The sequence below is a fragment of the Andrena cerasifolii genome, chromosome 1 (assembly GCF_050908995.1).
Source record: "Andrena cerasifolii isolate SP2316 chromosome 1, iyAndCera1_principal, whole genome shotgun sequence".
Taxonomy (NCBI): Eukaryota; Metazoa; Arthropoda; class Insecta; order Hymenoptera; family Andrenidae; genus Andrena; species Andrena cerasifolii.
The window spans coordinates 29,654,808-29,680,158 of record NC_135118.1 but is presented as its reverse complement, the minus strand read 5'-3'; the positions used below and the strand labels follow the sequence as shown (position 1 = coordinate 29,680,158).

Here is a 25,351-nt window from a genome sequence, read left to right as displayed (position 1 = left end):
AATTCGCCCCGTTTCGAATCCCGCGCGTCCGGCTCTCGCGCGGCGCCCCGTCGGTGTCGCGGGCTGCATAGCGCGAGGCGCCGGGACGTGTAGGACGGTTCACCGCTCGGCAGGCGTAGGAGAGAGCGCTGGCTGGCGCCTGGAAACGAAGCACACGGCCGCGTGCGTCGAGTGGGGGGCAGCCGGACAAGTTCAGCGCGACTATCGATTCAGTCTCGCGCAAACCACCCCCATGTGCCGTGCCCGTTGCAGCAGATCCACCTTCTAGCTTTGTTTTCCGCTCTCGGTGCCATGACTGGCGCAGAAACAGAGGCGCCGCGGTAAAAGGAGCTGGGCTGCTGTGGTCCGCGCGTGAAACGACGGGACGCGTGCAGATACTTCGCAACGGGGGAGGGAATCCCGCATAAACGTATGAACGACTCGCCGAGCGATTTCAAAACCTATTCGACGATGATGCTTATCGATTCGCGGACCGTTTCCCGAGAGGCACACCATTGCTCGCACGCATCGCAGTGAGGCGGCCAAGTATATCACATAAAAAGCCGGACTCGCGGCGAGAGGACCCCGGTGACCAACGTTGTCCGCGGTTCACCCGACGAGGGGGGGTTGGGACAGCGATCCCTCGATCGGCTCCGTCAGCCGCGTCTTCTCATCGCTCCGCTTCCTCGTGGCTCTCATCCCTCGCCCCTAGATCCCAGTGCGCCCGACATTTAATCGCCCGCGAGCCATGCTGCCGATGGAAATAGATGTTTCCAGCGAGACGTCCGGTGATCGATTCGCGCGTTAGAGAGTGCCCCCGGAGGGCTGCTCGGTGCTCATTGTTCGCCCGGCGGTGCACGCGTTGCCGCGATAAATTTAGAAGACCGCCGATACGGCCGAGCGGCTACCGATCGGGCGCCTCGCCTCGGAATAGTTCCGCCCGATCCTAATTAACCGTGCCGTGGCAGCGGGGGGCACGCGTGATTTTCGCCGTGGAAGCGGATCGATGCAAGAAGAGGAAAAGAAAGAGAGGAAGGAGGGAGAGGAGCGCGTATACCTAGCGTCTGTGCCCGCGTTGCCATTCGAATATGAAGTGCCTTAATCACGGCCCCACGAGCCCGTGTACGTCTTGACTACGAACCGCGGGGAGAGCGACGAGAACCTGCACCCCTGACTCTTGAGAGATGTCTTCTATATCAGCGCAGGGTGTCGTCGAAAGAGCCAGCGCCGAGTTGACCAAGAGAATCAACGGTCTGGGGTTGAAAGCGTCCAAGCATCATGGTTGGTCAGATATTTTACTCCGGGTTCTGTAGAACAGCTCCCCTCGCATTAGAGAGCCCAAATCGCCCCGCCGTACGTTAACTGTGCATGTAAATATTCCCCGCCGATGATAAGCTTCAATCAATAACCACGATAATCCAACCCATGCCTGGACTAGTACGCGCTCGGCCTTGCACCTACCATTCACCTCACCCAACCTGGCTGCCATCGTAGACCCAACTTCACCCGAACCTAGCTTCCACCCCGACCCAGCTGAACGTGGCCCACACCTGACTCTTACCTAGCGGAGAATTCGTTTACCCAAAGTTAAGTAGAGCCTGACCCTGGCCCAACGCGAGTCCAACTTCCTTTAATTCAATCTACCTCATACCTAATTCAAGCTTAACTCGCCCCTGACCCAGGCCTAACCCAAATCTCCCTAATAATTCCGCGCTCCTCTCCCTTGCCCTCTTCACCATCCCCTCGGAAGGCCGTTGATCGTTCCCTAGAGCACGTTGCAACGGACAGTTCCCGGGGTATCCGCGTTCGCTATGTTTTCCCCGGCTCCTTCATCGATCCCAAACGTCCCCCATGCTGCGAATTAGAAAAAAAAACCTTTCGTCTACAGAGGCGCGGAGGGGATCCCCGAAATCTCGCTGTTACGTAATCGCGGTGACGAATTGATTAGTGTCGGCTGGAACCGTGATTTGTGAGTCACGGGTGATCCGATCACGTTCGTTCCCAATCACGGTGATTTTTCACAGTGATCCGTGATTTTCGCGATCGCTTCTGACTAGTGCAGGCAGAACAGTGATTCGCGATTTACGTGATTAGAAATGGTGAAGAGCGTAACTGCTCTTTGCAACGCGCCACATAATCGCAATTTATAATTTCTCTTGAAACATTCCGCAAGTCCTCACTGTGCTTATAGAATTTCAATTGTATATTTTAGACGAATGCAATCGTTCTTGATCTATTTAAATTAACGAATATTCTTTCGCTTTGATTCAAAAGTATAATGTACATGTGACTACTTTAGCCAATCAAATCAATGCGTGCATACATTAACTATTTATGAATATGTACAGTGAGTAAAAGAAGTATTTGGACGGTTTTTAAAATCGCATAACTTTTTTAGAATCGGTCCAAACGACATGAGTTTTTTTTAGAAGCTAGAAGGATTAGTTTGCTAAGTGACGTGTTTCGCCGTTTTGAATAAAATGCATTTGGTCGGAGTAGAAAAAAAAAATAGTAAAGGTCGTTTTTTTAACTTTTTTTTGCGAGCCTGTAATGAAAATTCAAAAAACCCGTTTGTATAAGGTCGAAAATCGCGGAAATTCCCAAAATCAGCGATTCTCGACCTTATTCTGCGATCTTATGTAACTTACTTCAATCTCCAAACGGGTTTTTTGAATTTTCATTACAGGCTCACAAAAAAAGTTAAAAAAACGATCTTTACAATTTTTTTTTCTATTCCAACCAAATGCATTTTTTTCAAAACGGCGATACCCGTCACTTAGCAAACTAATCCTTCTAGCTTCTAAAAAAAACTCATCTCGTGTGGACCAATTCTAAAAAAGTTATGCGATTTTAAAAACCGTCCAAATACTTCTTTTACTCACAGTATACTATTTACTCACTGGATTAACACGCTTTGACTGTAACACAATCTGTATTGAAGTATATTATAATAAAATAATTGAATCTTGGTCAAGAATTAGGACCACAGTAAACAATTCACTGGAGTTAAAAAAAATCACGGTCGTGATTTAATTTCATTCACGACCGTGATCGTGATCCTGCGATCACTGTGACGAATCACTGTCGGTGATTCCGCACCCCATCCCTAGAATTGATTTCTGCGGAGCCGCAACACGCTGCTCGTTCCGCGCGCCGTTTCTTACATCCCCGCATTACGCGACAGCTCGCTGCATCCCTCTCGGAGCCTGATCTTCGGGGGCCCCGGTGGAGCGGCCTCCGGCTGCCTCTAGTCGCAATCCGAACTGCAATGGAATCGATAGCGTTCGCCCTCGTGCACGTGGATACGTGGAAGCGGAACGTATCGAAGTGTCCACAGGCCACTCTGCCTTCCATCCCTCCTGTTCCGTCCCCCGTCGCTGGTTTCCTGGAAGCGACAGCAACTGCCCACGTTCCCACACCGTTTTGCTTCGCTCGCTGTCCACGTGCCTGCGAAAGGAAAATTCAAAGGAATTTAATCAGTCTCGCTTCACGAGACTCGACGTACTTGAATCGAAGCCTAGGGATCCCGTTCAATTATCGCGCGCGGGGTAATCGCGCCTTTCGATCGTCAGAGTTACGAGCCACCGAGGGGGAATCGCGCTGACAATGGAGCCGTATCAATTTGCGGAACCACGTCAGCGATTTACAAGCGGAAATATCGGCGAATCGACGTTTGCCGCGAGCCGTCCCGTCGCAGCCGGCTGAATGGGAGCGCGGTTGTTTTCGGTCAGCGGAGATTCGCGGGGATAAAGGGAGACGAAAATCGAGGGACAAAGAAACAAAGGGTGGATCGCTCGGTTAGAGATTCCCGTCGGAAGGCTCGGCAGATTTATTTCAACGCGTCGACACAGGCGATCGGGGAGGCTGGATTGCCGGGCAGCTTGTAAGGGTTGATAAAATCGCGGGCGGCGCTCCTCTGGAGGAGTAATTAATCATTCGCCCCGTGTCGTCGCGCTGATTACGGTGGCCCCGGCGCTTCGCAGCCCCTGCAGCGGCAACCCGAACGCGCCCGCGGCTCCGCTGCCGACGAAATGCGCACCGTGCGTGATACGCCGTCACGATTAAACCTCGAATCGATACCGTGTCCCTTAACCCTTTGCGCTCCGACACCCTCATTAGTCGATTCACACGGGGAATTAAAATAGAGGATATTGGAACTGCGTGGCGTCGGAACTCGGTGCTACGTTTCTTTAGGAATTACGGGTCCTATGGCTTTCGTGCAGTTCAATCTCGATTTCAACTTCAATTCAAGCGGCATTCCTTTGCGAAACTGGTTGATTTGATGTGAATTCTTTTTAGAGTACCTCGGTGACTGTTCTTGTCACTTTCATGGGACTTCTTAGTTTTAACCCCCGACGCGAAATGGAGGGTTGGAGAAAAAATTAAGATACAGGGAACCAAGCCTACGCTGATGGGATTACTCGTGTGTAGCTTCTTCATTTTTTTGTTAACAGCAGTCCACGACGAACTTTTCAATATTGTAAAAATTCGAAATAGAGATTATGAAATAGGCGAGTTTCCATCGTGGAAGTTCGTTATTATATAATATGTTGGGAGTATTCTACTTATAATAGGGTAATAAAAAATATGATGTAGTAAATTATTTTGTAGTTTTTGAAGTTTTCGTAACTTAATTTAGTTAAGGGGGAACAACACCTTGAAGCACGGAAAAAGTGCAATTTTTTTAAATTTTTTGTTAGATATCCATGCTTCGCGGGAAAGTTATTCATATGAGGTTTAAATGTGCATGTAGTGGACAGTATTTTAGAATTTTTGCGTGACAAAATATACAGTTTTAATCAAGTTATAGAGGTCGCCGTAGAGCGCGACGCGTCGAACACGATCCGATGGTTTCCCACTTTATTCGCGTCGCGTTCATCTGAGAAAAAAAAGGAGAGCATTTTTTTAATCTATATTAATATAGTTACAGTTAAGCGTGCGGAAATTTAATTACAATAATTCTTGGAGAAATGGCGGAGCTTAAAGGGGAAAGTTCTAAAATTTCGAGGCAGTTTAAGGAAAAATCAATATGGGGTGGAAAAAATGGTAAAAATAATTTTTCTTAATTTCCGTACGCTTAACTGTAACTATATAGCTATATACTATATTAATATAGATTAAAAAAATGCTCTCCTTTCTTCTCCGATGAACGCGACGTGAATAAAGTGGGAAACCATCAAATCGTGTTCGACGCGTCGCACCCTAACGGCGACCTCTATAACTTGATTAAAACTGTATATTTTGTCACGCAAAAATTCTGAAATACTGTCGACTACATGCACATTTAAACCTCATATGAATAACTTTCCCACGAAGTATGGATATCTAACAAAAATTTTTTAAAAAATTGCACTTTTTTCCGGGCTTCAAGGTGTTGTTCCCCCTTAATAAACCGTTCTTTTTCTGTCGGGGGTTTTCTAAATTTGTAATTTATTAACCTTCAAAAGCTTCCCCGGATATTCCGCTCCTCCGTTTCTATAATTCTATATACTTCCTCAAAATACATGTACTCTTTGGTTTGTTACCTACTTAGTAATATCTAGATCCCAGTTTCGCAAAGTGTAACTGCTCAATCTCAGCTTTTATGGCGGGATATTTACACTTTATCGGGGGGTGGTCGATGCAGAGGGTGAATTTAACGAGTCCAGGCGGTTCGTAAAATTAGCAGCCTCCTCTGGAGCAGAATCTATTGTAATTTAAACCGCGGTAAACGTGGGTGCTCGTTTTGGAGCAGCACCAAGGCGATTGTACAGGGCGCGTAAAATAGCCGGGACGACCCAGAAGTTGCGACGCTCGTTTGAACGAAGAAAGAAAACTTTTAGTAGAGGAAGTTCCCTTAGCACCTAATACAGAGTATCTTAATATATAAAGCAGAAAGTGTTTGTGTGCTTGTCCGTCGCCTAAAAACTTTCGAACGGTAAACTCTGGGGTCACGAAATGTGTCCCAGCTCATTAAGCCTAGCTAATCCAGACGAATCTGATTATTTTTGCAAAAAAAAATAAAATAAAATTTTCAAATATCACAGGTGTAGCTAAATTTAGCTTTAGGCATCGCCGCGAAATTTATTTATTTATTTATTTATTTTATTTTTTATTTTTTTATTTTTTTATTTTTTTATTTTTTTATTTTATTTTTTTATTTATGTATTTATTACTCATAATCGCGTTAGAACCCATTATATAGCAAGGGTACATGACATTATACTTAACAATGGAGAGAAAAATGAAAAAAAATAGAGGTGAAAAATGAGTAATGAGAAATGAAAAATGTACAATGAAAATGGAAATGAAGATGAGAATGAAAATGAAAATAAGAATGAAAATGAAAAAGAAAATGAAAATGAGAACGAAAATGAAAATAGAAATACATAGAAAATAAAATAGAAGTGAAAAGTGAGGGGTGGAATTAAAAGTGTACACTATACTATTAATTTTAGCTTTGTCGCGTTAACAGATTACCAGCTATTTTGATCAATTTTTTTTTTTTAAATCAAAATCTAAATTTCGGGCGAAGCCTAAAGCTAGTTAGCTATATCTATGATATTTGAAACGCTACCGAGCTGTTATTCCACTTAAACAAAAATTAAGTTCCCACACGTTGCAGTCGCGTGTGCACAGCTAAAGAGTTCCATTCAACATAATTTCTTTCTTCTTACTTAAGGCAAACCGTAATTCGGCACTAGGGGAACTCCCCTTAAATTTATGTAGTGAAACGTACGAAAAGGGATGTACAACCACCAGAGATATAAACGAAACGAAGTACTTTCGAAGGAGTAGGTGTTTCGACACGGCAAAGCAGACGAAACCTGCCAGGATGTGGGTGGAGATCGTACATAGAACATCTGCTATGAATGTACCGTAGAAAACTATTCTTATCTCGGCCAAAGATTTTGATAAATTCTGACGATATTTCGGGACGCGCTGGGATTTTGTTCGATCGTTTAGAGGAGCATAGTGCACGTGGGTAAATAAAAGCGTTAATGGTTCATGGCACCTCGCTTGGGACAGCCTGTACGCGCTTCGTTCGGAATTGATCGCGTTTAACGGGTCGTCGAGGGCGGGACGTGGATTTCGCGAAAAAATGCCCGCGACGCGATAAAGGGAGACGAACGGAAAATAGAGACGTACCCGGAGCCAAATAGGACGTACCGCTCGGAAATAAAACCAGACTAACTACCGCATCTTTGCCGAGTTTACCTATGCAGAAACGCCTTTAAGGCAACGCTCGCCAGCACGCGCGGCCGCTCGAGAAATCCTTCTTCCTACAGGGTGTCAATCAATTGTAGGCACGAACGTTCGGTGCGAGTAGAGTTCATCGAAAGAAATAGGAAAATCGCGGTAGATAAAAAATTTGTTTGTGACCAAAATTTGCAGAGTAATTGATTAATTCTTTAATAATAAATCAACCAATTCAAAAACTATTTAAGAAAGATATTTCAAGATGTTTAACTATTAGTAACTTGTAATTAAATATATAATGCTCTAAACGCACGTGTTAATTTATAATTATTTTGTTGCAACTATAGTACAAACGTGACGCATATAATAATAAGAAAAATACGAAATGATCAGAAATGGGGACATGAGCAGAAATTGGGACATTCACCCCTTATTCAGCTTTCCAATTTCTCAGTCAATTTTTTCTCCAAACTTTTGATTAGTAACTGTTTCTTACATTCCTAAGGTATCCGTAAGTAGATTAGGAAGTGCTGCAATATTTAGAGCGAAAGTCATACTCACAAACTTTATTAATAGAGTTCGTTTCTTCTGTGGTCCATTACGATCTTTTTGTTGCATTCAATGAATTCTGGAAATACCTCATGTTTGTATAGGTCTACCAAGCAGTGGTGAGGTTCGCAGGAGTTAGGAGAAGGTGGTGGGCAGCAAAGTGGTCCGAGGTAGGTCTTTGACTGCCATTCACTTTCCCATCTTCTATTTGGGTATAAACATTATAGACCTCATTATCGCTCGGTACACCTATATTTACACCCTGTATATTTAGACGCCTCGCCCAGCTAGTACAACCGAGCAACAGAAGTCCCTGATAACGCGTATGCACGCCATAGGTACCCACTTTCCAGTGTCCCTTACGCAACTTCCAATTAAAATTGAATTTCCAAAAACAACCCCTGACGCCTTCGAACCCACCACACACCCAATAAACTGCCACGCAGCACCCAAGCTTTTCAGCGAAACCCGCAACAAGTGAACGGAACGAAACAAACTTCTACCATTCCCAAAAATCGACCTCCCCCTTCCACGCGCTTCATCCCCTATTTATTCGTGTGACCTCCGCCTCGTCGGCGTCTCCTTGATCCCCGAAGTGAGAAAGCTACCGTCTCCGAAAAAGGACGCGAGTCCCACGGGTCGCAGGGTCGCAGGGGAGGGGGGGCCCCTTGGGGCTGCAACCGGCCAGGTGAATCGCGCGGAACGGTGGCCGTTTCGCTCGAGGCGGGGGCGGGGACCCCGCGCTCGCGACCCAATAATAGCATCGATCGTCCGCGGGGAGTCGGCGGCTGACAGATCGGAGCGTTATCGGGGCGAATGTGGCGGTGTGTTTCAGGTGTGGGAAAGGCCAGCGTCATGGAGCGCGTCACGAACGCGTTATGCGGAAGCGGCGAGGTGCCCTACTCGAAGCTGCAGACCGCGCACAATGCGAACGCGACCCCGGAAAAGCCGAGCAGGAGCGTGGCCGCGTCGGTGGGCGGCATGCCGTCGGTCAATAAGAAACGCGTGAGCACGCGGGGCTGCGACAGGATGATGAGGAGCCGACTGCGGTACGCGCCGGGTGGCTACGTGGTGCCCGCCACCTGGGACCAGCTGATGCAGGACGACCACTTCCTCGGGAAATTCTTCCTCTACTTCAACGCGATCGAGAGGAGGATCCTGGCACAGGTGCCCGCTCGTAGGATTGTCAGCCGTGTACGGGTGCTCCGCAGAGGCGCAGGGGTGTTGAATGCAGCGAGGGCGCGGGGAGGGTGACGTAACGCACCGGTGGCGAACCTTTTTATCCGCGCGTGCTAAAAATTTATAAATAATATGTATCGAATCGCTGACGTGCCGGGCAGCTTTTAATAGGGGAGGAAATTAATAGAAAATTAATCATTGCAGAATTTTATTCAAACTGGTTTGAAAATTAACGTATAGAATTTCATGATAATTAAGGGTGGTTTGCACCTCGTTGGGCCGAAAAATAGGAAATTCTTTGCGAATTTTTTACACAAAAACGGCTCGACAAATTAATTTGAGGTTTTGCAGGCTAGTTTATTGTACCTTGAACTACTGATTTGAATTTTTGTGTGACAGTGAGAAAAAAAGCATGGCGGATACAGAGAGAGCGATGAAAAATAATCGGGTGGTCCTGGCGTCGACGAAAAATACTCTAAGGGTTGTCCGAAACAGAAAAAGGAAAATAGATTCTTAATCTATATGAATGTGGCTATCAGTGGTAGTAAATTTATTGCTGTATCTGTTACCGTTGCTTTTTTATTTAAGAAGTTTTCCAGATTTTGGGGCAAAACCTTTTTCAGACTCAAATCAGGGCGCTTCGTCTCCTTCAAAAGGCTGCTATTTTAACATTTTTTTTTATTTTTCTTAATGCACCTACCACCACCGATAGCAAAAGTCAAATAGATTAGGAATTTATTATCCTTTTTGTATTTCGGATAACCCTTACAGTACTTTTCGCCGACGCCAGGACCACCCGATTATTTTTCAACGCTCTCTTTGTATCTGCAATGTTGTTTTTCACTGTCACGCAAAAATTCGGAACAATAGTTCAAGATACAATAAAACACCCCGCCAAACCTCAAATTAATTTGTCGAACAGTTTTTGTACAAAAAATTCACAAAGAACTACCTATTTTTCGACCCAACGAGGCGCAAACCACCCCTTAACTCGTAACTTGACATACACATTGTCGTATAGTAAAAGCTGGCCCAAAATCTTTCAGTACATTATTTATCTAACCATGTAATAATTATTTTAGATTAATATATAGATATTACTTGCTACCGAAACTTTCATACATGCCACCTCTGGCACATGTGCAATAGGTTCGCCATGCCTGACGTAGCGGAGCCCTCGAGTCTCTTGCAGACGTGTCAACAGCCCAGGAACGTAATCAGTGTGCTGTTTGGACAGTGGCGTTGCAGGGTTCTAGGTTCTAGGCAACCTGCGTTCTTTAGATCTTTAGACACTCCGCGGGAACCTTTTTTTGTCTATGCGCGTTTCAAGCTATAATTGGCCTTTGTCAGGGCGACGGTTCTGACGTGTGCCATAGAAACGCGACGGAACAAGTGCAGCCCTGCAACGAGTGGCAAATGAGACACATTTGGTGGCTTGCACCCTCGAGAATGCTGCTTTGGAAGACAGTCAAGTAGGACTGGGGTCACTGTAGCTCTGCGAGGCACGACACGACCGATGGATCTTAAAATGTTAGGAAAGAGCAATGTTGTGTCTGTGTGTATATAATTCTCAGGGGTAAAACTGAAAGGGGAAAGAGGGAAAAATTTTGCAGGCATTCGGCATTTGGGGACGGCCTATGGTGCGATTGGCAATAAGTGGCGCCCCGTTGAGGGGTTAAACCTAGTCAGGCGACCGAAAAGAAGCGAATGTTTGTGATTTTTTTTAAGAAGCGAATATTTGTGATTTTTTTTTAAGAAGCGAATTTTTGTGAATTTTTTTTTAAGAAGCGGAAGCGAATATTTTTACAAAACTTTTTGCGCTTAAAAGAGCAACATTTAAAGAACATTTGGTAATTTTTTCGTAGAAAAATATTTAGGTTTATAATAAAATAACAACCGACATCCAAGAAGCATTTTTAAAAATTTGCTTTTGCGGTGCGCACTGCCATTCGGAACCAGATTATCTAAAATCAAAAAACAAAAAAGATTTCGTTAGTATATTAATGTGTCTTCCGATTGACGGAGAGAATTTTCGCGAGTCCTAACGAACGTGTTCCTACATCTCCATTTCTACCGAACACTTTGTATCGAAAAAATCAATTTTTATTGTTCGAATGTGAACTAAAATACCCTGAAAGTTTGGAAAAGATCCGCTTAACAGTTTCTTAGAAAAAAATTCCCAAGAATCACCTTATCCCTAGCGTCCTAAATAGGGCTTCCCCCTTAAAGGTGAAATCCTGATTTTTTTCACGTGATTTTTGCACGAATGTCGGTTGTTACTTTATTATAAACGTAAATATTTTTCTGCGAAAAAATTACCAAATGTTCTTTAAATGTTGCTCTTTTAAGCGCAAAAAGTTCTGTAAAAACACATGCTTCCGCTTATTCAAAAAAAATTCACAAACATTCGCCTCTTTTTGGCCGCCTGACTAGGTATAACCCCTTAAGGAGGGAGAGCACTGTAATGTTCTGAAAAGTAAGGGTGTTTTCAGGAATTTTTTTCAACCAACAACGCAAGTCAATCAATGTATTGCTTAGTATAGTTAATATGTACATATTGAACCCCTCAAAAGTTATATGGGTGGTTTCGCCCCCTAAATATAAAAACAGGCCAAAATAAAAAGACACATATTTCTTATTTTTCGGTCCTCTAAAACATATCCAAAATTCAAAGCAATCGGAAATTAACACCTGAAAAACTTATAACTTTGGGGATTGGTTTCACCCCCTAAAAATGAAAACGGGCCGCTATAAAAAAACACGTATATCTTATTTTTCGGTCCTCTAAAACATATCCAAAATTCAAAGCAATCGGAGGCGGACACCTGGGAACTTCTCCTTGTTAGAGGAAGCGTGCTATTCTCGCCTGTGTTACGCTCAGAATTATTAGAAGATCGAGATTCTGGAGAACGTAGAGGATTGCACCGAGCATTTAGTAAAACGATACTAAAACGCAATTCTTAATTTGCGCAAGCTGTTGAAAGTTTCGAGGTGTTTATCCCTTCTAATATTTCTGACGCGCTATCGCTTTCGACCCTGCTTGCGCGCAAAGAATTTTACAAATCCTTTTTAACACGAGCTTTTCGCGGAGGGTTAACTGTGTAGTACAGAAATGGTTTGAGTCACAGATTCCTCGTAAAGGGTAGACTTAGGAATAGCGAAACAGTTTGCAACACAAATTTCTCGCAAAGGGTTGATTTAGGAATAGAGAAGTGGATTGAAAAGCGGGTTGCTCGCAAAGGGTTGGCTTAGGAATAGAGAAGTGGAGTGAAAGGCGAGCTGCTCGCAAAGGGTTGACTGAGGGACGCAAGAAATGTATTGAAATAATGACTGACAGGTGTGCACAAGATGGAGGGACATACTGTACGCGCGTCCTCGACTTTGGGCTGGTTTGGTGCCGGTGATCAGGTGTCGTGAATTTCGCATCATGCCACCCAGCTCGCGTATCCGCCTCTACGACTCCCTGGTTAGAAGAGGTTTCCATTCGTTGGTGCTCCTCGGCGCTGTGGACGAGGACATTCGAGAACTGATCCATAGATTTCCTCAGTCCCAACGGAGCGTCCACTCCTTGTCGTTGAAATGCTGCGCAGTCACCGACATGGTCCTCGAAACCCTCCTAGATCATTTGCAGGTGAGTCTGCTTCATTAGAACCATGGAATTCGAACGAGCTTAAAATTCTGAACTCGTTGGAATTAATGTTGTAAGCCAGTCTTGGAGAGGCCACGGTGTCAGCTTGCCCCCTTAGGGGTCAGTCCACTGTGAAGTCGTGAATAATTGTCATTTTTTAGGATTTATTTTCTAGCAAACGGAATGTCCAACGTAAATAATGTTTTGTCTACTTATTAATACACTTATTGACAGTATAGAAAAAAATCTATTTTAAATTTTTAACTGTTCTTTTTAAATATATATCGCACTGATGCGAGCGCCTTGAGAAAGCGACGCAGTGCTGGTCCAGGTGATTCCGGGAGAATGACGCATTTGAAGAAAAAAATACAAAGTGTGTTGTAATTATTACGAGTGTGGTTATCGTCGGACCCAGGATTATTTTTACTGATAAAAAATTAACAAAATAGCGGAGGTTTGAAGTTTAAGTGTCGAAATACAGTGAATTTTTCAATCATTTTGCCTTGCGAAAAGTATGAAATGGTTAATCCAAAAAGGTTTCCAAACAGCATTTAATTCAGAAAAGATAGTACTTTTGGAAAATGCAATAAAAAGAACTCGATTTTTCGACTGCCTAAGTCCCCTTACGCGTTAGGGGCATGCTCCTAACGCGAATTTTCTTCTCACGTCCCCCTTTTTTTTATTTCTAGGAGCTGTTCGAGCTTGAATTAGCCGGCTGCAACGAGATAACGGAAACTGGCCTGTGGACCAGCCTGTCACCTAAAATAGTATCGCTCTCTCTGTCCGACTGCATCAACGTGGCCAACGAAGCCGTCGGTGCCGTCGTCGAATTGCTCCCGAGCCTCTACGAGTTCTCGCTGCAAGCTTACCACGTAACCGACGCCGCCTTCGAATACTTCAAAACCAAACAGAGCAGCCCCCTCAGAATCCTGAGGCTCCAATCCTGCTGGGAGCTCACCAACCATGGAGTGCACATCATTAGTAGGGATCAAGCCTTATCACTCCGTCTTGCAACGATGTAGCGACAGCCTCTCTGTGCTCCCTGAGAACTCCGAAGATCTGACTCGCAGTCAGGCTCGCCCCTAGAAAACTTTCCATACAGGGTGTTCACGTTATTACCATATTTTTATGCGAAAATAATGGAGCAAGGAAAAGTGTAAAGGTAGAGACTTTTTATGAGCAGTTTGATTGATCGTATGAGTTTCTTAAATGCGCAATAACTTTCGAATAACGAACATGACCTTTAACACTTTCAGTGGAAAGCTATACGCTTCTATAAGTCGCACGAAAGTAACCATAGGTGTCCGTAGCGGAGGGGTAGTTACACCCCCTGGCTTGAGAAAAAATCGCTTATTTTTAAAAACTAATCTTTATTAAGCTTATACTGAAAAAGTGAAGACTTTTTAATTATTAATCAAACTGGCGCTACAAAATGGGTTCACACAAGTCACCACCTCAATGGTAAAGCCGGGAATCCACCGGGAAGCTAAGCTACGCTATGCGATGCTATGCTATGCTATGCCATGCTACGTTTTAAAAAAATTAGCTTCAATACATTCTTATGGAACGTTTCCACCAAAAGCTATGATAAAACATAGCATCGCATAGCATAGCTTAGCTCGGCTTAGCTTCCCGGTGGATTCCCGGCTTCAATCAAAAAGTATTCAATGGCACGAGCTACAGTAACGTTTAAAGCCACACGAAGTTAGGAATGAAAGAAATAATATGAACACCCTGTGTATAGGTGTACCAAGCAATAGTGACGTTTGCAAGAAAAAGAAATTGTAAGAGTAAAGTGTGAGAAGATGAACTCATAAAACGCTTTCGTCAATCGCCTGGTAACAGTGCCTCGATACTAGATCATCTTGAACCTCCAATCTAGTCGACCCCAGACCCCGCTATCGCTTGGTATATCTACAGTCACTTCTACCCTCCACGACATTGAAATTTTGAAACGAAAGGGTGGTATCGAAGCAAAAGGAGAATGTAGCCGAAGATTTAAGTTTAGTGGATTTCGAATTGCAAAGTCAGGTGTCACGCGGCCATTATAAATTTGGAATTAAGGAAGACAGCTTTATTTAGCTTTCTAGCTGCGACTCCTTCGACTCGTTGCTGTCAGTAGGACCTCCCCCGCTCGAGACTCCATCCCCTATTATTTCCACTAATCGAACGTTCTATTATCCAACCAACGCGTCTCCTCATGAAACAACCCTTCTGTCGAAACCTTTCCAATTGCTAATGATTGGAAAACGTTAGGAGCCCATGAAATTAGCAAGGATAATAGTTTCGCAGAAGATGCAATCACTGATAATAACATCTCCACCCAGACCTGTAGAACAACATACTCTTTAGATTAATTCGTGGGAATAGGAAAATGGTGGACCACGCTATCAACTGTATTGTAATCGTATACGTTTTAAAAGTTGCAAAGATACAGAACCTATAAATCTGTACGAAGAAATTAAGGAATGGCTACATTCTCTGCCACTAGTGTTCTCCATTATTTTTATAGAAAATAACGAAGTTGGAATTTCGACCGTGAAATTTTTTTAAAAAATTAGAACATGATTTCGGCGCACAGTTTCGGTCAATTAAAAGAATAGAAGCTAATTTGCAAATATAAGAAGTATCATCTCCCGACGTTTCGGTCAATATTTAGACCTTTATCAAGGAAAGTTTGAACAACTAAATGCTGTGTATGCTTATATGTAACATGCTTGATAGAAGCGTGCGACGTACGAGTCGGTTGAACAATGACTGAGGCAAACAGTACACAGAAAGCAGAGGGCAAAACCAATCACGTGGCCAACATCATGTCACGGTTGGAACCGTTAAATATTATGAAGTAAATGAAAAGTGCGGAAATCCGAACACCTCGCAACACCACTGACAATGTGCCAAATTTAATAGTTAATGTGGTAAATAATCCGCCACTCAAAGCATTACATAACGTTGAAAATAATATGTATAACCAGTCAACCATAGAAACTGTGAAATCGAAAATTCTAATAGAAAAAATGCATCATTCGGCCTTATTCCTTCAATAAAGTTGCGTAATAGTCTTGTATTTTAGGTGTTTCATACCCAAGATTTACGCAGGGTTGTTTGCAAATTAGCTTTTATTCTTTTAATTGACCGAAACTGTGCACAGAAATCGTATGTTTTAATTTTTTTTATTTTTCATAGAATATAGAATAGTCCCGTTATCCAGGTAATTATATCTTCCTAGTATAAGTTTATATAAATCCCACAATGGCGACCCTCCTACTGTGCACCCAACATCTTCGACGTGCCAATGAACCCCCAAAGCTATTCCCATCGTACTCCAACTACACATTTAGATTAATCCCCATTTTCATCTGCTCTGTGGTACAGCTCAGGCGCTGCCCAATTTGACCGTGCTGTCGTTGTCGGGGTGCAGCAAGGTGACGAACAATGGTGTCGAGTTGATAGCCGAAAACCTGCCAGAACTTCGTTCCTTGGATCTGAGCTGGTGCTCGAGGATCACCGACGCAGCCTTAGAATACATTGCCTGTGAATTGATAAACTTAGAGGAGCTGACGTTAGACAGGTAAGCGAGAGGCGTCACAGAAAACCAACAAACACGAGGTCCTTTTGGATGCAGGTTCATTTTCAGGTGTCCGCCTCTGATTACTTTGATTTTTGGATATATTTGTGAGGACCTAAAAATAAGATATACGTGTTTTTTTTATAGTGGCCCGCTTTCATATTTAGGGGGTGAAACCACCCCTCAAATTTACAAGATTTTCAGGTGTCCGCCTCTGATTACTTTGATTTTGGGATATGTTTGTGAGGACCGAAAAATAAGATATACGTGTTTTTTTATAGTGGCCCGCTTTCATATTTGGGGGGTGAAACCACCCCTCAAATTTACAAGTTTTTGGATATGTTTTAGGGGACAAATAAGATAAGAAACAGGTGTCGTTTTATTTTGGCCTGTTTGCATGTTCAGATGGCGAAACCACCCCTCAAATTTTATGAGAATAGGTGGTGCTATCTTCCGATTGCTTTGGTTTTTGGACATGTTTTAGAGGACCGAACAATAAGAAACAGATGTCTTTTTTATTTTGGCCTGTTTGCATGTTCAGGGGGTGAAACCACTCCCGAAATTTCATGAGAACAGGTGGTGGCCGCTTCCGATTGCTTTGGTTTTCGGCCAAAGCAATCGGAGACGAACAGCTGAAAGTCTTATAACTTTGAGGGGTGGTTTCACCCCCCCCCCCCAAACATGCAAACAGGCTAAAATAAAAAAGACATCTGTTTCTTATTTTTCGGTCGTCTAAAACATGTCCAAAAACCAAAGCAATCAGAAGATAGCACCACCTATTCTCATAAAATTTGAGGGGTGGTTTCACCCCCTGAACATGCAAACAGGCCAAAATAAAAGGACACCGATTTCTTATTTTTCTGTCCTCTAAAACATATTCAAAACGATGAGCACCTGAAAATCTTATAACTTTGAGGGGTGGTTTCACCCTCTAAATATGAAAACGGGTCACTATAAAAAAAACACGTACATCTTATTTTTTGGTCCTCTAAAACATATCCAAAAATCAAAGCAATCGGACACCTGGAATACTCTTCTTGTAAGTAGTAATTTCATTTGTGCACACCTGAGACTACAAATTTTACCAATTTTATGCAGGGTGAGTTACCTAACTCTACCATCTTAAATTACTGGTAAACAGTCTGTTATATGAAACAGTGTTTCAAAGAAAAGTTGCATGATACCAAGGGGAGCAGTGGCGCACCCAGAGGGATGGGGGGCAAGGGGTCCTGGCACACCCCAAAGAAGGGGCTTAGTAAGATGAAAACTGGATTTTATTCTTTAAATAAATTTTTATAATCACTTAACGAATTTTATTGAATTTTTATTAAATAAATTTTTGTTAAAAATATTTTCCACCGTACAACTTGGCTCCCCCAAGATCAAATCCTGAGTGCGCCACTGAAGGGGAACGTACAATGCAGAGATGGGTAAAAAATTATTTCAAATAAAAAACTGGGTTCGAATAAAAGACGAAAATTGTATTCGAGACAATGTTACAATTAGTTTTTCTGTTTGCCCCGTAATTCGAAAGATTATTGATCGCTGTAATTTAATTTTACAAGCAATTCGAGGTGGTAGAATTAGGTGATTCACCCTGTATTAGAAACAGATCTCGCTATCTAAGATCTTTATCTTCTGCTGCAACACTAACAGTAAGCAACACGTGTAGTTCGAACTTTAGGGTGGGTCCATTTGGACCCCGGGGTGGGCCTAGTCGTTCAGGGAATCCGTACACGATCCACGTTCGATCGCTTCGTTCATGCTCTAAATACTGGGCGCGTTAACGAGCAGTTCTATTTAAGATCGAGCGCCTTACGCAATAAGTTGAATCACCTATTCAAGGTGCGCCGAGACGCCTTAAGGAGGCGGACTCACGAATCCGCTTAAGCGGCCAATTCACTGCCCGCGATGCTACAGGGTGATTCAGAAATATATGTAGCTACTCGGGAGAGCGGATCCACACACTGAAATAAGCGAGATTATTTTGCGGAGATAAGTTGTACATATATACTTACTTAAAGCACAGTCGAGTTGAAGCTAAAGTATGACGCAGAAAGGAATGATATAGAATACGGTAGGCGTGGTATTTTTAAAGATGTCTCTCTGTTTTGCGTAGGTGTGTGCACATCACGGACATAGGCGTGGGCTACATCTCGAAAATGGAAACGCTGAACGCATTGTTCTTGAGATGGTGCTCACAACTTCGAGACTTCGGTCTTCAGCACTTGTGCGGCATGAAATCCTTACAAGTACTCTCTGTGGCGGGTGAGTTCGCCCGAGGCTTGCCCTATGTGTATATCTTACCACGGATCGAAGTTTTAAAGAAAGAAAACGCCAGAGGCGTTTGAAGGGAGGCAGCTGTTCGGCATTGCTCGATCGTTGAAAGCATCGGGAAAAATTTCTCAATCCCTAATATACATTCCCGTTTTCCTATCTAATTACTTTCTCTTGCACTGGCTGATAGTAAACAGTTAAACAGATACAGAGCGGTTGGAAGAGCATTGAAAGCTTCCATAGTAAAAACAATTTATTGCTCAGCAACTAAATTACTTACGAACTTCGTTCATTTGCTTTTTAACCTTATTCGAAGATCGTGAAAAAATCTTTTATTTCTCATACATATTAGGTTATGACACGTGGATTATCACATGAATATTAACGACAATAAAGCTGAGTAACAGTAATATAGAGCTCAATGAACTAAGCGATAGTACCATAGAACATAAATAAAAGAACACTCGAAGAATCGCCCTGTATCCACGAGTCGTACGACAAAACTAAATTGAGCCTATTCACCCCGCAGGTTGCCCATTGCTCACGAGCACAGGACTGTCCAGCCTGATACAGCTCCGGCGCTTGCACGAGCTAGAGCTCACCAACTGTCCAGGAACATCTCAGGAACTGTTCGACTATCTGCGCGAACATCTGCCGCGCTGCCTAATCATCGAATAAGGAAGACACCGCACGAGAGCACTGTCCCGAACATTCCTTTGCGTTTCAACGTTTACGCGAGACAAAAATTTGTATACCCTAGAAGCGAAACGAAGAAACGACGAAAGGAAGAAGAAACGCGTTTCGCTCACGTAAAGCAATACATTAGAACGACGACCACGACGGTTGCGAAGGCGCATCGTGCAGAGGCAGGAGAGGGGAGCAATTCACGTCCACACGCGAAACGAATAGGCACTGCCCCCTTTCTTCCTCGCGACGATCCATAAAGATGAGAAGAGAACACAGCGGCAGGAGAAGGATAGAGAAAAAAAAAGAGTGGAAGAAACACTAGCCCCTGTAAACGTGCAACCGGCGATACCGAATAGCGCGTAGGCAAGTTTTTAATACACCACAGCTCTCCCGTACGAATCGCACCCATTTTGCCCGTGCTAGACTTGTTTTTTACGTTTCCTCATATTCTACGTCGAGGGACACGACACGACGACGAAGGGAACGAGAGAAATATACGCGCCTCTTGACCAAAGCTCGATCTTGTACGGAGTATTCGCGCGTCGCTTCGATGATAGGGGATTTTAAACGACGAGAAGAGACAAGTATATTAACTCGTAGGTCCTCGCTAAAGGAACGTAGACATGTCCGAGTGGCGGCACGGCAGGCTCACGAGAAAAAATGGAAAAGATACAAAAAAAAAAAAAAAAAAGAAAGAAGATAACAGTTAGAACTGTGATAAAAATTTTTATTATGCGTACCACGCGGTATTGTTTTACTCCGAGTGTCGTTTCAGGCCCGTTGTTCATCCCGCTTCACCGCGACTACGGCGCGTTAGACGCGCTGCTTTGAATGAAAGATAAACGAAATATTACTAATAACGGTACATTATAATAACGAGCTACCTAGAGAGCGGCTACCGAGAAGCGCGAGAATAAAACGAACGCAGAAAAACATTCCGACTCGCGGTCTTTAACCGAAGACATTTTTATTTAAGAGGCGTCCACGAGCGCGTGGTTTGTTCGACGATTAATTGTTACCGAAATAAAAACGAACGAGATAAGGATGGAAGAAAAGGGAGAAAAAAAATGAATCGAACGATCATTGCACACACATACACACTCTCTCTCTTTCGCATACACACACACATACACACACACACGGGACACATATGTATGTATCGTCTAGAAATGTTTTCGACTATATTTTATCTACGTATATTCCGCTGTCATTGTAATTAATGTTTCGTAAATTTAAGGCTTACACCTAAGTTCTCGGGAATGGTTTTTCATTCAATGTATCGGAATATCGCAATATAGAGGGGCGTATTTTATGTATTTAATAATTGTTAACGACTTCGACGGTTATGCGAAACGGATCCGAAGTGTTCTGCGGCCGTCGTTCGGAGACGGGCGCGACGTCTTTTCTTCATTCTTCTTGCCTTTCTTTTCCTTCTTTTTTTATATTGTTTTGAGATCCGTGCTACCGAGCGTGACTTATTTGTAACGTTTAGCATGACCTCGGACTTCTGCCGAACTGACATTGTTTTCTGCGTGTTACCACATGTTTAGCACATAACGTTTTTGTATATATTGTACAAATAATAATTAATAATTCTGTTACCAATGAAAACTAAATATAAATATATCTCTCCGCACAGTCAGGATTCTATATGAGATCGGGTCGCGAGCGACACGAGCCCACGGATATAACTTTGAGACGTAATGACACGATGGGATGTGCTGTGAAATAAAAATTTATTGATCCGAACGCGTTTCTTCACCGCTACGAATTCTCCCACCACGTGAGTAACCCGAGGCCCGGTTCGTCTATGGCAGCCTGGAATGCAGAATCGAAGCGAGAGTAGAATTATATCGCTCTAATGTTCGGTTGTCTCGAGGGTACTTACCCCTAACGTGTACGGGGATATGTTCTTAGCTTCCGATTGCTCGACACCCTCTCCAGACACATTTGGAGCCGTAGGCAAAGCCTCTGTGAAAGTTTCACTGACTACCCTGAATCGTATAATTTCTCCTAAAGTTTTCCAACTATTATTATACTACTTATCGACATCGTTCTGATACTTCTATTCCCAGCGTTAAATCGACTGAGAAAACATCGTTATTTAGAATACCTGCGTCCATAAAGAGATCGTGCTTTTCACCGTCCCCCGTATCGTACTCCCAGACCCAAACTTGTTCCATTTGATCGAATCTTGACGGATGCTGCAGCTTGTGAGGTGGGATCACAATGTCCTCGAAAAATCCCAATGTGACTGCAGAAGGGATTTAATTGGTATCTACATCGTACAATAAAGCAGGCAATAAACGCACGATCCAATGACGTTACCGTGAACGCCATCGACGCTGCAGCTGCGAATCTTTCCTATTAGAATCTCTTCCATGAAAGGGCGGAAGACAATGAACCGGAATATTACTTTGGTGTGAGACGCCCCATCGCCAGGAAAGATGTACGACTCCTCGATCGTTACGATGTCGTGGAGGGCAATGCAAAGACCCACGTTGAGGTAAACCTTGAAGAATTAATGAAACAATAATCTGAACTATTCCTGTTAACGCAATTACAGTGACTCCCGAAAATATTCGGACACTAGGATATGGCTAACTTTATGACTTGATATTACAATTGTTTATAAAGCAACCGCATTGGTTATTTTTTCTAATAATAAGTCATTTTATTAATGTTAAAAAAGATATATATTTTATTTGAAAAATTCACGTACATTGTATAATAATAATTGCTGCAGGAAATGATGTCACATTTTCGGGTCACAAAAATTTTCGGATAATGGAGAATATAACTTTTTGCCAACTAAATTTATAAGTAGATATTTCATTTTAATATTTTCTGGCAAAACCATTTTGCTTTAAAATATTGTAATCTACTTGGGATATTATGTATATTTTTTTTTAAATATTCTGTCGTTATAGACGCCCATTCATTTTCGAGTCTTTGTTTTAATTCTCCTTTCGAATGAATTGGTGTTTAGCGAATTTTCCTGTCTAATTCATCGCATAAATTTTCGATAGAGTTCAAGTCCAAGGATTGTGGCGTGGGATGAAGAATTTTGGAGCATCTGTACAACAAGAATTCCTGCTGTATGCCTGGGGTCATTATCATGATAAAACTTAAAACTACTGCTAATACCCATGTTTTCTGCACTTTGAATTTAAGAACAATTTAATTCAAAGTGCAGAAAAAAAATGGGGATTAGCAGCAGGGCTGGCACCAGGGTAGTTGGCACCCTTATGCAAGAAAATTTTTGGCGCCCCCAAATTGTTGCACCGGTTTCCTATTTGATGTTTTTCCTTTACGGAGTACAATATAAAAAAGAATTATATTTACATTTTGTTTATGTGGGAGTTGAATTTTTGTGACCCAAAAATGTGACGTCATTTCTTGTAGCAATTATTATTATACAATGTACGTGATTTTTTTCAAATAAAAGTATATATCTTTTTTAACATCAATAAAATGACTCATTATTAGAAAAAATAACCGAGGCGGTTGCTTTATAAACAATTGTAATATCAAGTCATAAAGTTACCCATACCCTAGTGTCCGAATATTTTCGGGAGCCACTGTATATCAGCAAATATGAGATGAATCGTAATACACCACCTTGTTGGCCAGTTTTCTATTAAGTTCATCGGTAATGGCATCATTTAATTTTCGTTTAAAGTCCCATGGTGGTATCCTAACTGTGTCTTTCAATTCCGCCAGAACAAACATTTTCGCAACATAACCTCGCAGAGTGAGAACATCCAAATAGTAAAAACTTATTTATTGTTTACATTCGCTGAAACAATATTTATCGTTGTCCCGAAGATCCTTAACTCAACTTTGAATCACGTGAGTCTCCACACCGCGTGCATCAAAGATGATCGTATTATGTCAACATAACCTCGAATACACGTGCTCCGAGGTACAACGCACTCTTGAATGAAGAGTACTAAAAGATTTTACAGAAGTTCTGTAAAAGAACCCACTTTACTAGTTTGTACTGTCGATGTTTGAAGTAAAGAATGAAGTAAAGATCGGAAATTAGAGGTGACGCGATTGAATTAAGTGACAATTATTTGAGAGTTCAATTTCCGAAGATCATCCGAGCACATAAACGCATAGCGCTTGACAGCATGGATATTGTAAAGTCGATTTTGGAGGACAGTAATCGGGAGAAGGATCCGCGTAAGTCCACGGTTGTGGAGAAAGACGTGGAAACAGACGTAGGAAGCCTTTTGGCATTAGATTATAATACACTGGATTCGAAAGAACTGAGGTAACCTAGAAGTAGGGAATTCAATCCCGGCATCCCGGCTGTTTTTCAGTTGTTCGTAAAGTAATTTACGTTTTTAAAAATTCTCGAAATTCTCGGGATAAGTTATAACTTGATATATCAAATCCTGGGAGTTTTAGAATCCAAAAAACAGCCGGGATCCCGCGATTGAATTCCCTACCTAGAAGCTTTATTCAGCAATAGTTGAGGTAACCTTATGCTTCTTTCCTTTAACTAACGACCCGCGTTTTACAGGTCTCAGCAAGAGCAATACTTGAAGAGCTTAACGAGAGACAACGTGCAAATATTGATTAACAAAATCTGGGAGCTGCCGACGCAACGCGTCGAAGAAGTGATAGTGGCGAAATTACCAAAGCCTGGGTACGTGTTACCAAGAGCTCGCCAGATCCCAAAACCCAAAGCTTTGACAAAGTGGCAACAGTTCGCTAAAGAGAAGGGTATCCAGAGCAAAAAGAAAGGCAAATCTAAACTCAAATGGGATGACGTATTACAGGTAAGATTCTTCTTTTCCTAGTAAGTTATTCTTCTTCGATGTACAGGATTATCGTAATTGGATACTTTCACAGAAATGGATACCTACGTTTGGTTACAAACGTAGTAAAGCTATGGAACAGAAGGAATGGCTGGTAGAAGTTAACGATGAGAACAAAGCCATGGAGGATCAGTTTGGAGTAATGAAAGCAGCGAAACAAGAAAGACAGTCTAAGAACGAGTTGCAAAGGCTACGTAATATTGCGAAATCGAAGAATATCAAGGTTCCGCGCGTAGGTCTCCCTACCAAGGAGCATTTCCCCGATTCGCAGCAGCTTTCTCAAGCTATTACTGTCGCGCGTACATCGACGGCGTCTGTTGGCAAATTCCAGAGCAGGTATTTGTGAAACACTTTCCCAGTGCGAGTTTAAAAATATTTAACCCATAATGCTTGTAGGTTACCGAAAGAAAAAGACGCGAAAGGCATCGCGAAAGAAGTACCAGGTATGAAAAGGAAGGCAGAAAGCGTCCCGACGAATGTGCACGATGAGAAGAAGCGCAACAAAGATCTGGCTGATAGCATTCTGAAAAGTACAACTAAAGTCTTCCGCGAGGACTTTTCTGCACCAAAGTAGGTTCTGAAACATGTTCGTTGCCGTTTATCTCTAACAAGCACGACGTACTTAAACAATGTTGTCTTACAGAGCAAAACCTGCCAAGCCAGTAAAGGGCAAGAAGGGAGTGAAAAGCAGGGGGAGAAAGGCGCCGAAAGGAGGAAAAGGAACGAGAGACATGCGGCTGAAAGTAGGAGGTCGAAAACGAAGATAGATTGATCGCTGAAATTCATCATTCATTCGTGCTATCTCAATTAAGTTACAATAATCGAGAGTAATCGATTCTTCAGAAAACAGAGAGCGTAATGTTGCGGTTGCTAACATAGGAAAGGAAGACATTGTTAAAATAAACGATACCTATACAGGAATAATGTTAGTCTTATTTCGGAACCTTTAGAATTCTCATAACATATAAAATGTATTCCTCGTCCTAATAAAACCCACATGTGACCCAATTGTGGAGGAACCAAAATGTGTTAATAGGTACCGTTAAAAATTCTATTTCTCCAGGGAGGGAAGTCTGAACGAATATTAGTAAAGGCGATAAAAAGTGGATTGTAGCCCCGGAAATATGGTTGCCTCGTTCTTCAGAAGTGTAATAATCGAAACTCTGCGAAACGAGCGTAATTAGACGATCGCAGGGCTGGACTGGCGTGGCGAGTCGATAAGGCAGGTTATCCCTTAGCCACAGAATCAGGGTAACGGGAGAAAGGTGAAAGGTCAAAAGCAGCACGGGATATCGACTCGGGGGACTAGCGAGGGCGAGGTAACCTGGCCGCGGGTACAAGGGAGGGCGACTGCGAAAGCGGGTTGCTCTAGAATCTGTAAGGGGTTCCACCCCGCGTGTGATTTTATACGTGTCGTATATGCTACACGTTCAATGTCACCTAAACGAAATGTGAACGCATCGTGGCACACGGCCC

The 25,351-nt window shown here is 42.9% G+C and overlaps 3 protein-coding genes across 4 annotated transcripts; 2 read left to right on the top strand and 1 right to left on the bottom strand.

Moving 5' to 3' along the window:
• The first annotated feature begins 213 nt into the window (after positions 1-213).
• LOC143374929 (F-box/LRR-repeat protein 16) lies at positions 214-20,370 on the top strand. Of its 2 annotated transcripts, none has more exons than XM_076823495.1 (7): positions 214-409; positions 8,543-8,874; positions 12,224-12,517; positions 13,204-13,495; positions 15,890-16,085; positions 18,202-18,350; positions 18,889-20,370. In XM_076823495.1, exons 2-7 carry the CDS (start codon positions 8,563-8,565, stop codon positions 19,035-19,037), a joined length of 1,392 nt encoding a protein of 463 aa, XP_076679610.1. In that variant the 5' UTR covers positions 214-409; positions 8,543-8,562; the 3' UTR covers positions 19,038-20,370. The 2 variants fall into 2 exon arrangements, with proteins under 2 accessions (XP_076679610.1, XP_076679602.1); XM_076823487.1 differs by having other exon boundaries at positions 214-1,260.
• Positions 20,371-20,765: 395 nt separating this feature from the next.
• On the bottom strand, positions 20,766-22,940 carry Polr3h (RNA polymerase III subunit H). The gene is made up of 5 exons (XM_076823534.1): positions 22,668-22,940; positions 21,375-21,558; positions 21,160-21,300; positions 20,935-21,059; positions 20,766-20,864 (listed from the first exon to the last, which is right to left on the bottom strand). The coding sequence occupies exons 1-5, from the start codon at positions 22,776-22,778 to the stop codon at positions 20,811-20,813; spliced, it is 615 nt and encodes a 204-aa protein (XP_076679649.1). The 5' UTR covers positions 22,779-22,940; the 3' UTR covers positions 20,766-20,810.
• Positions 22,941-22,995: 55 nt separating this feature from the next.
• LOC143374938 (ribosome biogenesis regulatory protein homolog) lies at positions 22,996-24,793 on the top strand. Its single transcript, XM_076823510.1, has 5 exons — positions 22,996-23,325; positions 23,578-23,836; positions 23,910-24,211; positions 24,272-24,445; positions 24,519-24,793. Exons 1-5 carry the CDS (start codon positions 23,183-23,185, stop codon positions 24,640-24,642), a joined length of 1,002 nt encoding a protein of 333 aa, XP_076679625.1. The 5' UTR covers positions 22,996-23,182; the 3' UTR covers positions 24,643-24,793.
• Positions 24,794-25,351: the final 558 nt, after the last annotated feature.

Bases quoted from the DNA above. Each gene is read 5' to 3' on its own strand.
- LOC143374929 (XM_076823487.1), top strand. From the start codon at position 1,164: ATGTCTTCTATATCAGCGCAGGGTGTCGTCGAAAGAGCCAGCGCCGAG. The intron at 12,518-13,203 runs GTGAGTCTGCTT...TTTTATTTCTAG, and splicing joins CCCTCCTAGATCATTTGCAG to GAGCTGTTCGAGCTTGAATT. The intron at 18,351-18,888 runs GTGAGTTCGCCC...TTCACCCCGCAG, and splicing joins ACAAGTACTCTCTGTGGCGG to GTTGCCCATTGCTCACGAGC.
- Polr3h (XM_076823534.1), bottom strand. From the start codon at position 22,778: ATGTTTGTTCTGGCGGAATTGAAAGACACAGTTAGGATACCACCATGG. The intron at 21,559-22,667 runs GTGGTGTATTAC...TAATTCTTCAAG, and splicing joins ATAGAAAACTGGCCAACAAG to GTTTACCTCAACGTGGGTCT. The intron at 20,865-20,934 runs GTAAGTACCCTC...TCTGCATTCCAG, and splicing joins TATCCCCGTACACGTTAGGG to GCTGCCATAGACGAACCGGG.
- LOC143374938 (XM_076823510.1), top strand. From the start codon at position 23,183: ATGGATATTGTAAAGTCGATTTTGGAGGACAGTAATCGGGAGAAGGAT. The intron at 23,837-23,909 runs GTAAGATTCTTC...ATACTTTCACAG, and splicing joins AATGGGATGACGTATTACAG to AAATGGATACCTACGTTTGG. The intron at 24,446-24,518 runs GTAGGTTCTGAA...GTTGTCTTACAG, and splicing joins GAGGACTTTTCTGCACCAAA to AGCAAAACCTGCCAAGCCAG.